Genomic DNA, 14,607 nt, shown 5'->3' with positions numbered 1-14,607 from the left:
TGATTGATTGCAGGTGTTAGTGGTTCTTGTTACCTTTTGGCATTGCATCAGAATGCAGGCTTTTTTTGGTGGTGAATGTAATTTATTTTATTTTTATTTTTAAAAACATGCTTGTGAAGCCAGGCCTCTTCTATATGATAAGGTAAATTAAGAACACCCCTTTGGTATATAGTACCTGCCTCTGAGTTCTATTCATCTAGATTACTCCAGTCCTCCAATGAGACTTCTTGGAAGAAGGTACTAAGCTTCAAGTAGGTGAGCATTTTACTTGCAAAAAGGATCCAGTTTATTTACCTTTATCCCACCAAAGAAATTGATCCACCTTTTCCTCAGTAAATATTTATTTTAATATCTTACAGTCATTTTTATTTTGATCTCAGGTGGCTGATATGTGTTATTCATAAACTTAATCATTAAGACATTTAAAACTCTGAATTTGGCAAAAGCAGAATAGCTGTGCTTGGGGGAGGCAAAGTTAGTTTACCTTTCTACAATTAAACATTTCTAGCTTCTCTGGAAAAATCAGAACAAAATTTGCTATCCAAGTCTCAGACCACTCAAAACAGTACCTGCAGTGAATAATTTTTCCTTTTTTCAGCAAGTGCAAGAGGAACAGACCTATTTTTGGAAACTACTGGCGAGTAGCAACTCCATACAGGGCATATGCCAGGTTCCCCCCATCCCCCCCACCCCATGCCATTTCATTTCTTTCCTACCTTCAGTTCCAAGGGAGAACATAAGCTCGTTCCTGGGGGGTAAAAATCACGTTGAAAATGCATATAAATTATGGAGTAGCTTCATACTACTGAGAGAGCTCTTTAAAGTAACGACAAATTGTGACTTTATGGGTTACCAACAAGAAACCAAATTAAAATAAAAACGACAAAACAGAATGAAAAGTTAGCTGTTTCATTCACATATTGCAAATTTTTATGAGTTATGTGTAAATCTATTATATATATATGCTTTTTGCATTATTCAGTATGACTCATAAGTTTTCTTCTTTTAGCCATTAGCTTGAGTATTTTCATCAGATAAACTGCTTTTCATGTGTAAGATTTTAAAAAATAAAGTATACATATTTTACTATAATATGAGGAGAGGTAAACAGTTTTATTTGTTAAAATCTAAATTTCAAATAGTGGGAAGACCTGTGAGCAGCTCTGAAATTAGTCGTTTCTGAAATACCTGGTACAATTTTGAAAATGTGAGAGTATAATTTAGCAGATCTTAAAATATAAGTTAACTTGTAGTTAATGGCAAAATAGGAACAAATAATATTGTACTGCCTTTTTGAATTCCTAAATAAAGATTAAAAAGTAATTTCCATAGTTTCCAATAAATGGAGTTTTTCTTTTTCCAGGGGTTGAAGCAGAAGAATGGGGTAAATTTCTTCACACCAAAAATAAGGTAATTTTACAAGAATATGGTGAAGAAGTAACATGTTGAAAACATTTTTTTGGGGTACAAGTAGTTGATAATTTAGTTTCTTATGATTGGCAATGTAGCATTGTTATCTTGAAGCAGCTGTTCCTTATAAAATAAATCTTATCTTAACATTTCTAACCATAGTAGTTTATTTGGAAAACATTTAAGTTGAGCCCTGTTCTCTCTAACTTGGAGACTCTTAACTGTTGTGGGCTCAGGCAGCTTTGAAAAACTCATATAAACAATGACTCTGGCTCAGAAAAATATATGTGTATATTAGAGTTTGTTTACTAATTCTCTGAAGCAGATCCATAGACATCCTTGAAATTTATCAAACCCCGCTTAAGAACTTATAATCTTATTTTGAATACCGTGTTTTTTGTTTCAATAATTTTTAGCTTTACACAGATTTTGATGAAATTCGACAAGAAATTGAAAATGAAACAGAAAGGATTTCAGGAAATAATAAGGTAGGCATCTCTTTAGAGCTGGAAATTATAACCATCGGTAAATATATCATCGAGAGTATTCTGGTCTTTGAAACTAATGGAGTATTTTCCCAAATATATAAAAACTTTATTTAATACCTTTTGTTTCTTAGAGTTTTTACATGCTATCAGATATTTCATTTAGGTGTTTATTCTTGATCTTGAGATGTGTATATCACTTTATTATGTAACTTTTTAATTCAATGCTTCCTACAGTGTTATCTTTTTCTGCTGGATTGACTCTATTCTAATTTAAGAAGCAATATATAACTTACAAGATTCATGTATTTTGAAGAGCTCTTTTTCTTACCTGAGTAAGGCTAGATTTACTTATGAAAGCAAAGAGAGGGAAATTAAGGGTTTTTTTTTTCAGTGAAAATGAAAAGTAATGTTAACAACTGAATTGTCTTCTCAGATTCTGAGAATTTAAAGTAAATTAGGTGTCTAAGATATGATTAATTTTGACACGAGGCACTATCACTGACTCCCTTAAATGCTTCTGTTTTCTCTCTCTTCTTTCTTTATTCTTATTACTTTTCTGTTCCCTTCCCTTTTGTTGTTACCTCCATTCTTGTATGGGTACATTTAATCCCACAAGTAGGCCTTAGCTAAGTACTAATATTAAAAAAATATTTATTGAGTCCTTTTATCTGCCAGATGCTATGCTGGAGAGGTTTTTCCTGACAAACAGGCATTTTTGGAGCCATGTTAATTTCTTTATGCCTATTCAGGATATTTTTCTCTGTTTTAGTGATTGACTAAGCTTTGTTTATTATTGATCTCTGGGCAGGTTACCTTTTAGTTACTGCTGCTGCTGCCATACTTCCCTGATTTGGATAACTTGTTACCTATGTCTCACTCCCTGAACTCAAGAACTTCATAAATTTGGATAGTGATACATTATTCTTTTGTTCAGCACTAAGTCTATTAAACATATTTAAGAAATGTTGTCTGCTGAGAATCCGGAGAAAAGAATGTGAAATAATATAGGGGAAATAAATTGTGTATATTAATAGTATAAGGTTGGATGGGATTATAACCTATGGCTAGCTGCCTTATTTCCTATATGTTTCATCACGTTTTTATTGTTGAAATGTTTTAGAAATCATGGTTTATTTAATATTTAAAAGCATCTAATGTATAATACTTAAAATGAGGTTTACTTTAGCATTTTTATTCATTGAAATTTTAATGTGATTTTAATATGATATTTTAAAACTTATTTTTAGGGAGTAAGCCCTGAACCAATTCATCTTAAGATTTTTTCACCCCATGTTGTCAATCTGACACTTGTGGATTTGCCAGGAATGACTAAGGTAAAGAGTAGTTGTTACTCATTGTGGGTATGGTCATGTTTGTTTTCACCTGAACAAATGTAGTTTTTCCTTAACCTCACATGGATTAATCAGCCTTTTTTTTTTTGCAACTACCTTGATCTGTTAGCAGCATTTGACATAGTTGAGTCCTTCTCTCTCCTTGAAACACTTTCTTTACTCTGCTTCCAGGATACCACACTCTAGAGGATTATTTCTGATCTTACTGGTCACTCCTTCTCAGTCTCTTTTGCTGGTTTCTTATCTTCTCAGTGTCTAAACAGTGAGTGCCCCAAAGCTAAGTTTTTGGACCTCTTGTCAAAGGGGTACACCTAACCTCTTGATGATTTCATCCAGTCTTATGACTTTAATTATGAGTGTCTGTATGCTGACAACACTCAAATATCTCCAGACTTGTATATTCATCTTGTATATCCAACTGTCTACTTGACATACACACTTCAGATGTCTAATAGGCATTTCAGACTTGATGTGTCTAATACCAAATGCCTGATCTGTCCCTCAACCTGACTTGATCTTTCTACAGTCTCCTCCATCTCAATAAATGGCAACTCTGTTCTACCAGTTGCTTAGCCAAAAAGTTTGTAGTCATCCTTGACACTTCTTATCCTACACCCTAGTTTCTCTGTCAGCAAATCCTCTAGCTCTCCTTACCTTTAAAATACAGGCATACCTTGGAGATATTGCAGGTTTGGTTCCAGACCACCTCAATAAAGTGAATATTGCAATAAAGCGAATATCACAATAAAGCAAATCACACAAATTTTTTGTTTATCCAGTGCATATAAAAGTTATGTTTACACTATACAGTCGACCCTTGAACAAGGGTTTGAACTGCATGGGTCCACTTATATGTGGATTTTTTTCAATAAATATATTGGAAAAGTTTTTTGGAGATTTGTGGCAATTTGAAAAAACTTGCAGACAACTGCGTAGCCTAGAAACACTGAAAAAATTAATAAAAATTAACATACAAATCTATTATAAAAAGTTAAAATTTATCAAAACCTATGCACACACAGACTGTACATGGTGCCATTTGAAGCAGAAAGAAATGTAAACATATGTAAAGATGCAGTATTTAATTATAACTGCATAAGATGAACTGTAGTACATACTGTACTACTGTAATAATTTCATAGCCACCTTCTGTTGCTGTTGTGCTGAGCTCAAGTGTTGTGAATAGCCCGTTAAAATGCCGTGTGATGCTAATCATCTCTGCTTGAGCAGTTCATCTCTCTAGTAAATCGTGGTAAAAGGTGATCTCTTGAGGTTCTTGCATATTTTTCATCATGTTTAGTGTAATACCGTAAACCTTGAATAAAACCATGAGACCCATATGAAGTGCCACTAGTGATGCTGGAAGTGCTCCCAAGAAGCAGCGAAAAGTCATGATGTTACAAGAAAAAGTTGAATTGCTTGATATGCACTGTAGATTGAGGTCTGCAGTTGCCCACCATTTCAAGATAAATGAATCCAGCTTAAGAACCATTGTAAAAAAAAAGAAAAGGAAATTCATGAAGGCAGTGCTGCAGCTATGCCAGAAGGCATGAAAACCTTGTACTTTATGTGCAATGCCTTTATATCTTGTATTGAAATTTCAACTTTTATGTGGGTGCAGGATTGCTGTAGGAAAGGCATACCTATAGACTATAACATTATTTGAGAAAAAGCAAAGTCAATATATGACAACTTAAAGCAAAAGGAAGGTGAAGGGTCTAAAGCTGTATAATTTATTGCCAACATAGGATAGGTTGATAATTTCAGAAAAAGGTTTGGCTTAAAAAATGTCAAGATAACAGGAGGCAGCAGACAAGTTTTCAGATGCTATTAAAAAAATCATTAAGGAGAAAGGATATCTGCCTGAACAGGTTTTTAATGCAGATGAAAGTGCCCTATTCTGGAAAAAAATGCCACAAACGACATTTATTAGTAAGGAAGAGAAGCAGGCACCAGGATGCAAGGAAGGAAGGGATAGGCCAACTCTACCGTTTTGTGCAAATGCAGTTGGGTTTATGATCAGGACTGCCCTTATCTATTAAGCTGCTAACCCCCAAGCCTTGAAGGCAAAAGAGAAACACCAGCTGTCAGTCTTTTGGTTGCCCCAAAAGAAGGCCTGGACAAAGAGAACCCTTTTCCTGGATTGGTTCCATCAATGCTTTGTCCCTGAAGCAGGAAGTACCTTTCCAGTAAGGGACTGCCTTTTAAAGTTCTTTTGGTATTAGACAGTGCCCCTGGCCACAGGTGTTGAAGTGGTCTACTTGTCTCCAAACACAACGTCTCCTATTCACCCTCTAAATCAGGGGGTCATATGGACCTTTAAGGCTCATTACACATGGAACTCTATGGAAAGGATTGTCAATACTATGGAGGAGAACCCTGTTAGAGAGAACATCATGAAAGTCTGGGAGGATTACACTATTGAAGATGTTGTTGTTATTGAAAAAGCCATGAAAGGTATTAAGTCTGAAATAATAAATTCCTGCTGGAGAAAGCTGTGTCCAGATGTTGTGTAAGACTTCAGGATTTACGACAGAGCCAATCAAGGAAATCATGAAAGAGACTGTGGACATGTCCAAAAAAAAAGTGGGTGGGTGGGTGAAGGGTTTCAAGATATGAATCTTATAGAAATTCAAGAGCTAAAGTAGACAGTGCATGGGAGGAATTAACAGAAGATGACTTGATGGAAATGAGTACTTCTGAAACAGTGCCAGATGATGAGGAAGAAGATGTAAAAGAAGCAGTGCCCAAAAACAAATTGACATTGCATGATCCGTCAAAGAGTTCCAATTATTCAAGACTGATTTTGACTTGGTGGAAGAAGGATTGGCACCATATAGAAACATTTTTAGAGTGAAAAAACAAATCAGACAGAAATTATGATGTATTTCCGTCAAGTTACACTGAGTGTGCCTGCCTCTCCTGCCTCCCCTTCTGCCTCCTCCGCTTTTTCTGCCTCTACCACTCCTGACACAGCAAGACCAGATCCTCCTCTTCTTCCATCTACTTCACATGAAGACAATGAGGATGATCCACTTCCACTTAATGAATAGCAAATAATCATCATGCCATAGAGTTCTGTTGTATATGTGTGTGTCTTCCTGTGAAATCTAGTAACTGTATGGCAAGAACTGTATGAGAGGGCTTCCCTGGTGGTGCAGTGGTTAAGAATCCACCTGCCAACGCAGGGGACACGGGTTAGAGCCCTGGTCCGGGAAGATCCCACATGCCGTGGAGCAACTAAGCCCGTGCGCCACAACTACTGAGCCTGCGCTCTATAGCCCGCGAGCCACAACTACTGAGCCCACGTGCCACACCTACTGAAGCCTGTGTGCCTAGAGCCCATGCTCCGCAACAAGAGAAGCCACTGCAATGAGAAGCCTGCGCACGGCAACGCAGAGTAGTCCCTGCTCGCCACAACTAGAGAAAGCCCGTGTGCAGCAACAAAGACCCAGTGCATGAGATGTTTTTGTGTCCTTTTTGTCATCATTGCCTAAGTACTCATTTTGTAGAACATCATGTACAAGACTTGTATTGAAATGGATAGCCTGTCTTTATATAGGTATAAGGTGAGTGATATTTAATGTAAAATTAATAATGTGTTTTCTTACTATTTTATAACTTTGCTTTCAAAGAATTATATTACCATGCAGTATGCCTTTCTTTTGTAATTGGAGAAACTGCGTATCAGCCTATCATCACAGGTAAGTGGTTTCCATACTGTATTATGAATATGACTTGGACACTGTATGCTGTAAAAATTTTATAACGATTCACTTATTAGTGTATAGGCTAGGCTACTGTGAAGCAATCATATCAATTACACTAGACTACCATAAAGCAATCTTATTGCTGCTTCTTTGTTATCAATGCGTGAATTGTTATATATGTAAATAAATATGAATTTCTTTTTTACATTATCTTTTCATTTTTGATATCTAGTGTCAGTAATAACATATAACATCTACAGTGATTTGTTATCATATAAGACAATATTGATGTAGGTACTGACAGATTTATCTTGTAAACAGATGACATAAAATATTGATAAATACAGTATTGTAAATGTATTTTCTCTTCCTTACGATTTTCTTATTAACATTTTCTTTAGTTTACTTATTGTAAGAATACAGTATATAATACATATAACATATAAAATATGTGTTAATTGCCTGTCGTTGGTAGGGCTTCCAGTCAACAGGAGGCTATTCGTAGTTAAATTTTTGGGGAGTCAAAAGCAGACTTTCGACTACCTGAGGGGGTCAGTGCCCCAACCCTGTGTTTTTCAAGGGTCAACTGTACTTTGGTCTTTTAGGTGTGTAATAGCACTATGTCTAAAAAAGCAATGTACATACCTTAATTAAAAATACTTTATTGCTGAAAAATGCTAACCAGCACCTGAATGTTCAGTGAGTCGTACGTCATCGTTCCGCTGGTGGAGGGTTTGAAATATTTCAAGAATTATTAAAATGTGATATAGAGACACAGAGCGAGCAAATGCTGTTGGAAAAATTAGTGCCAATAGACTTCCTTGTCACAGGGTTGTCACGAACCTTCAATTTGTAAAAAATGCAGTATCTGCAAAGTGCAATAAAACAAGGTGTGCCTGTATATCTGGAACTCTGTCACGTCTTACAGATTCATAGCTACCATCCTGAGCTAGCCACTATCATCTCAGCTGGATTACCGCCATAGTCTCCTAAGAGGTCTTCCTCATAATTTATTAACTAAGCAGCCAGAGTGGTATTATTAAAGTGAAAATTAGATTGTGTCATTCCTTGGCTCAGAATCTTTGTAGTGGCGTCCTACTTCACTCAGAGTAAAAGCTTAAGTTCTTAAAGAGATCTAAAGTATCTACTTGATCTGTCTCTATTACTCTTCTAGCTCCTTCTGCTCCAGCCTTCTGCCATTTTGTTCACTTTACTGGAATGTTCTTCCCCCAGGTATCTGCATGTACCTCTCCCTTATCTCTTTCAGTTTGTGGTCCTTCTCTCAAATGTCATTATCTGGGTGAGGTCTCCCCTGATTACTCAATTTAAAAGCATAATCCCGTTTAAAATAATAATTTAAAAGTATAAGCTTTTTTTTTCTTTAATATTTATTTATTTGGCTGCATCGGGTCTTATTTGCGGCATGCAGGATCTTCTAGTTGCGGCCTGTGGGATCTAGTTCCCTGACCAGGGATCGAATCCGGGTCTCCTGCATTGGGGGCGTGGAGTCTTAGCCACTGGACCACCAGGGAAGTCCCTAAAAGTATAAGCTTTAACTAAGTATTCCTTAGCCTCCTGTTCACCTTTATTTTTTCCATGGCCCTACCACCACCTAGATACTATGTATATATGCGTTTATTATCTGCTTCTCATCACTAAAGCTCAGTGAAGGCAGGAATTTTGGTCTTTTTCTTATTCACTACTGTGATATAATCTGGTATGTAGAACAGTGCCTGAAATAAAGGTTGCCAATAAATACTTGCTAATTGAGTGAATGAATGAATTTTTCTCTAGGTAATTAATATTGACCAATCTTTAACATGGTAGACTTTTGATATTTGCAAGATTACATTTTGAGACTTCCACATATTACCAAATTCATATATACTGTAGTATATAATTTCATTTTAATTATCTGTAAATGGAGTAATACCTATATCCTGTGGATTAAATGGGGGAAAAAAAAAAGCTGAGCTGATTTTTATTACTAGTTCCTTGATCATCTCTTTTTGGTCCAGGTGCCTGTAGGTGATCAACCTAAGGATATTGAGCTTCAAATCAGAGAGCTCATTCTTCGGTTCATCAGTAATCCAAATTCCATTATCCTCGCTGTCACTGCTGCTAATACAGATATGGCAACATCAGAGGCACTTAAAATTTCAAGAGAGGTAGATCCAGATGGTAAGGACAGATGTTAATTTTTAATGAGGTGCTTGGTTAACATGGTAAATCTACCCTCGAGAGGAGTTTTTATTTTAAAAAAGAATATCTCTAGCTGTTAATACACATTTAAAAAATAATGCTTTTCTATTTTACTTATATTATCAACTAGAAATTTTGATGGAAATGGATAAATTGCTGTACAGGCTAGGCAAAAATACTTCACCTGATGTCCATATTTGTAATGATTACCTAGTGATTTTAAAATAAGAAGATGGCTTCGCAAAAAGTTTGTTTTGTATAAATAAAATGATTTAGGTTTTTGAATGGCTGATTTCTAAGAATAACTGTCATGGTAGGTAATCATTGTAGACTATTATAGTATAGTAGATAATTATGGTATCTACATTCTGCAGAGGTTCAAGGCAGAGGGGATTCTTCGAAATATAGTTCATACTGTGAGTCAGTATATGATACCTGACTAATGCTGCAGTGTGCATCTTATATAAGATGCCAGATTGTAAGTTATTATTGCTGCTAATAAATGTATGCTTTGCTGCATACAGGAGCCATTTTTTTTTTCATCTGAGCATTGAGGGTCTGTGGGCAGTGTCATGTTTCTTATTTCCTACTGTGAATAAAAATTTAAAATAAAAATTTGGTAGGAAATGTTAGTGCTAAGACTGCTAATTAAAATTCCTATAAATGGGGTCATTTCTTAAAATTTTTTATTTCAAGTTTTTAAGAAACTTATATGAGTAATTAATGTTCATTTTAGATTAAAAGATAAACTATATCAAAATGTTTATTTAAATTTTATTTTTATTATATAAAGTAAACTGTTAGGCATTTTATATACATTAATTCTATTTTAAACTGACCCTTGAGCCATAAATAGAATCATACTTTTGATCTAGTAATCTTAATCTAGTAATATAGTATAAGGAAATAATCCAATCTAGTATTATTTATAAAAAAATTAGGATCAGTATATGGCCCACAGTAGGAATGATAAGATAATAATAGAATATGGAATCATTAAAAAGGATGATTTTGGTCTCATAGCACAGGGAGATCAGCTCGGTGCTTTGTGACCACCTAGAGGGGTGGGATAGAGAGGGTGGGAGGGAGGGAGATGCAAGAGGGAAGAGATATGGGAACATATGTATATGTATAACTGATTCACTTTGTTATAAAGCAGAAACTAACATACCATTGTAAAGCAATTATGCTCCAATAAAGATGTTAAAAAACAAAACAAAACAAAGATGATTTTGTAGATTTGGACCAAAATACAAAAATGCTTCTAATTGAAAAATGCCATATGTAAAATTGGACATTATACAGAGCAGCTGAAACTCTCATACATTGCTGGTGGGAATGGTATAGCCACTTTGGGAAACAGTTTCTCAGTTTCTTAAACAGTTAAATCTGTAATTCCACTCCTAGGTTATTTACCGATGTTAAATGAAAACCTATGTTCATGTAAAAAACCTGTATGCAAATATCTATAGTAGCTTTATTCTTAATCTCCTAAAACTGAGAACAACACAGATGTTTCTCAAATGGGGAATGAATAACTAGACTATAGTGTGTCCATACCGTGGAATACTACTCAGCAATAAAAAGGAATGAACTATTGATACATGCAACAAAATAGATGATTCTTACAAGCATTATGCCAAGTGAAAGAAGCCAGACTCAAAAGGCTGTATATGTGATTCCATTTATATAGCATTCTGGAAAAGACAAAACTAGGAATGGGATAGTACAAGGAAATTTTGACAGAGGTTGGGGGGCAATGGAACTGTTTTGTTTTGAGGTAGTGGTGACATTGCATTTGTCAAAACTCATAGAACTGAAAAAAAGCCATTAACCAAGAGATGTTTAAACTCTCATCCCTGGATCCTATCCACGCTGGCATGGTGAATAAATTCTGGCATTTTGGTGGCAATGAGAGGAGCCAGCGATTCATTGAGCGCTGTATCTGGGCCTTCCCCACCTCCTGCCTGCTGGGGCCTGAGGGGACCCCTGTGTCCTGGTCCCTGATGGACTAGACAGGAGAAGTGTGGTTGGGGGTCACCCTGCCTGAGTACCGGGGCCAGGGTCTCGTCTCTCATATGTTGTTTGTCCACACCCAGGCTCTGGACAAACTCGGCTTCCCCGTATATAACCATACAGAGCCAACAAAATCATACAGAAAATTAGTCACAGTCTGCATCATATCCCATGCCCTGTGACTGGAACCAGTGGAACTGTGTGCCTCTGTGAAGCAGCCCTGAATCCAAGACAGTGTTGGGTGGGCTGGTTATGTGGCAAGAGATGCCGAGGGATGGGCAGAAAGAAAGAATAAATTATAATGAGCAAAAAAATTCGTGAATTTGTGCTCTGCAAAAATTCACTCACTAGGCATGAGTGAATATTAAACAAATTTTTAAAATGCTAATTAAAATAGTTAGCCCAAAGAGCTAATAAAAAATAACGTGAAAAATTTTAAAAATTAAACATGATGATTAAAAGTAGTTTTTAAAAAGTATTTGTAAGCAAAGGTTAGAAAAACATTACCAAAATGATGGCAACGGTAATGTTAGGTGGGATTATAGATTAGGATTTTCCTTTATTAATACTTAACAGCTTAATTTAATGGTCATTTCTTTTCTTTTTTTGCATTTACCAGGTCGCAGAACCCTAGCTGTAATCACTAAACTTGATCTCATGGATGCGGGTACTGATGCCATGGATGTATTGATGGGAAGGGTTATACCAGTCAAACTGGGAATAATTGGAATAGTTAACAGGTTAGCAATCAAGAATGGGATAAGAATTGCAGCATTCTCATTTCAAAGCAAATCTGAATTTTTTGAATCGGTCTGAAATGTGATAGTGTCCCTACTTTTTCCACTTTTACTATAATCTTGGTATTGCTAAAGAATTCATTGCTCTAAAGGAAGAAAAGAGATTCACTAAAGCCTCCTGTAGATATTTTTAAATAGAAAGTGTTTCTAAAGTAAGCACTGCCACAAAATGGAAGAAAATTTAATGACTAGGCTTAAAAAATCCCTGTCTATTACATTATGTATGAGGAGGGCACTGGATAAAAAAACGTATTATTTAGTTTACACCCAGTCAAGAGTTCTTAAGGTGGTAGTATTTTAATAGATCGGTTTAACCCCTAGCATTAGTGATTCTATGTAATTGCCAGGAGGTGACTTGGAGAAATTTTATTAAAGGTATCCTAATTATAAGTAGGTGAAATTAAAAATTGTGGAAAGGAAACTAACTACTGTTGAGTGTCTACTTAAGTTTTAGATGCTCTACTGTGAGAAATTTGTAAGGGTATCTCTTTGAACCCTTGCAACGTCCCTGTGAGGTATGTATATTGGTCTGTTTTATAATCAGAAAACTTAAGTTATACATTTACCAAAGTCACATGGCTGGTGAAAGCAGAGCCAGATTCAAATGGAGATCATAGTCCAAAGCCTTTATAAAATAGGAAGCACTGAAATTGTCATGAGATCTGGGTTCTACTCCTAGTTCATCTACAAACTAGATATAATGTGGGTTTAAATGGCTCCTAACATCTTTGGTCTTAGACCTTTGAAAATGAAAATGTTACTAAGTGATGTCTTTACAGTTGTCTGCTTCTAATCACATGTCCTTCTCCCTCACCCCTACTCTTTTTTTTTAAAATTCCCATTATCTCTTTTCAGGCAAACAGGTGGTATAAAACTGTTTGTTGTATTTGTAGATGGCTACTCTTCAATTTAGTTGCCTGTCCATGGATAAAATATACAGTTGATTAAGACACATATATTTTCACCTGTTTATCCCTGTTACTGAAGAGTACTGCTTTTGACTGTAGTTAATGGTAATAATGAGGCCTAAATTATTCAGGCATTGCTTACCTAAAAGTCACACAGTTTGAATCTTGGCTGAACTACTTAATATGTGACCTTGGGTAAGTTAGTTAATCTCCCTGGGCCTTAGTTACTTTGCTATAAAATGGGATAATACCTATTGCATAGACTGATTGTGAGAATTAACAATTCATGTCAGACATTATAGACAATGCCTGGTGCCATCATCATCATCATCATTTATAGGCTATCATCATCATCATCATTTATAGGCTATCATCATCATCCTCACTATCCAGAGTACTTAGTACCACAGTTGACTTTAGTTGAACAGTTTTGTTATTTTTCAACCTTAGGAGCCAGCTAGATATTAATAATAAGAAGAGTGTAACTGATTCAATCCGTGATGAATATGCTTTCCTTCAAAAGAAATACCCATCTCTGGCCAATAGAAATGGAACAAAGTATCTTGCCAGGACTTTAAACAGGTAACATTTTTTACCTTTTGGAAAATGAGATGTTTCTGGGTTGCCAATAGGTGTCTGAGACCTTTGATTATCAGTTCCTTACATTTTTATAATGTCCTTGTCTGTAAAATTTCACTTTTTGTTTCTTGTGTAGTAGGTTCTTATAATGTAGATATTTATTTTTATTGAGGTGGTTGGCATTAAATCATTGTGTAGTCTAGGAATGCTCAAGTGAATTTTAGAATACCTTAATCATGAAATTCTTGACAGTCATTTTACTTTTGATGATAGAACTAGATGGCAGATGACTTCATTTCCATTTTGTATTTCAGGAACTGAATTAAGATTTATAATTTTCACATAACCTATTCTTAATTTAGGATGTCTTCTATTCCTATTCATAAAAAGAATGTAAACTATATACCTTGAATTCTGAGTATGCACTGATGGTAGAGGCATTAGAAGACCTTTCTAAATAATTTATAAATGACTGAAGTAAAAGCTATTTTCTTTTACTTTTGGGTTATTCCCTAAATAAATTAAAGGCTGATGGATATGTATCTTAACAAGATTGATTTTCACTATGCTGAGTACCCATTGTAAAAGATAAGTCGGAAACCAAAATAACGTAGGTAGAATTGGATTGAGTAGTTTACTTTCTTTGAGGTAACTGCAATAATATAAAAAAAAATTTTTTTTAATTTATATTTGATTCTCTAGCAGTTGCTACAATTTGATGGGTTGAAGGCACACTTAAAAAGCATTTACTAAGATGGTTTCCTTCATGTCATTTTTTTCAGGCTACATATTTACCTTCTAGTCTAAGATTGCATTATTTCCTACCAGGACAAATTGACAGGTTTCCCTATTATTTGCATTTTAAAATTTGACCTGCCTGGGTCTTCAAAATACACAATTACTTTAAAATCCTTCCTTTCTAACCTTTGTTAGGCTACTGATGCATCACATCAGAGATTGCTTACCAGAGTTGAAAACAAGAATAAATGTTCTAGCTGCTCAATATCAGTCTCTTCTAAATAGCTATGGTGAACCTGTGGATGATAAAAGTGCTACTTTACTCCAGCTTATTACCAAATTTGCCACAGAATATTGTAACACTATTGAAGGAACTGCAAAATATATTGAAACTTCAGAGCTGTAAG

The 14,607-nt window shown here is 35.3% G+C and overlaps 1 protein-coding gene across 12 annotated transcripts in view; it reads left to right on the top strand.

The window, feature by feature from the left end:
- Positions 1-14,607, top strand: part of DNM1L (dynamin 1 like) — a 64,471-nt gene that overhangs the window by 35,419 nt on the left and 14,445 nt on the right. For all 12 annotated transcript variants that reach the window (XM_082419729.1, XM_082419728.1, XM_082419727.1 and 9 more), the window contains 7 exons: positions 1,364-1,410; positions 1,827-1,898; positions 3,146-3,232; positions 8,979-9,141; positions 11,798-11,918; positions 13,334-13,465; positions 14,396-14,602. In XM_082419729.1, coding sequence (XP_082275855.1) covers positions 1,364-1,410; positions 1,827-1,898; positions 3,146-3,232; positions 8,979-9,141; positions 11,798-11,918; positions 13,334-13,465; positions 14,396-14,602 — 829 coding nt within the window. The remainder of the gene's footprint in view (positions 1-1,363; positions 1,411-1,826; positions 1,899-3,145; positions 3,233-8,978; positions 9,142-11,797; positions 11,919-13,333; positions 13,466-14,395; positions 14,603-14,607) is intronic.

The sequence above is a fragment of the Balaenoptera physalus genome (assembly GCF_965194825.1).
Source record: "Balaenoptera physalus genome assembly, chromosome: 13".
NCBI lineage: Eukaryota > Metazoa > Chordata > Mammalia > Artiodactyla > Balaenopteridae > Balaenoptera > Balaenoptera physalus.
This window is presented reverse-complemented; position numbering and strand designations above follow the sequence as displayed.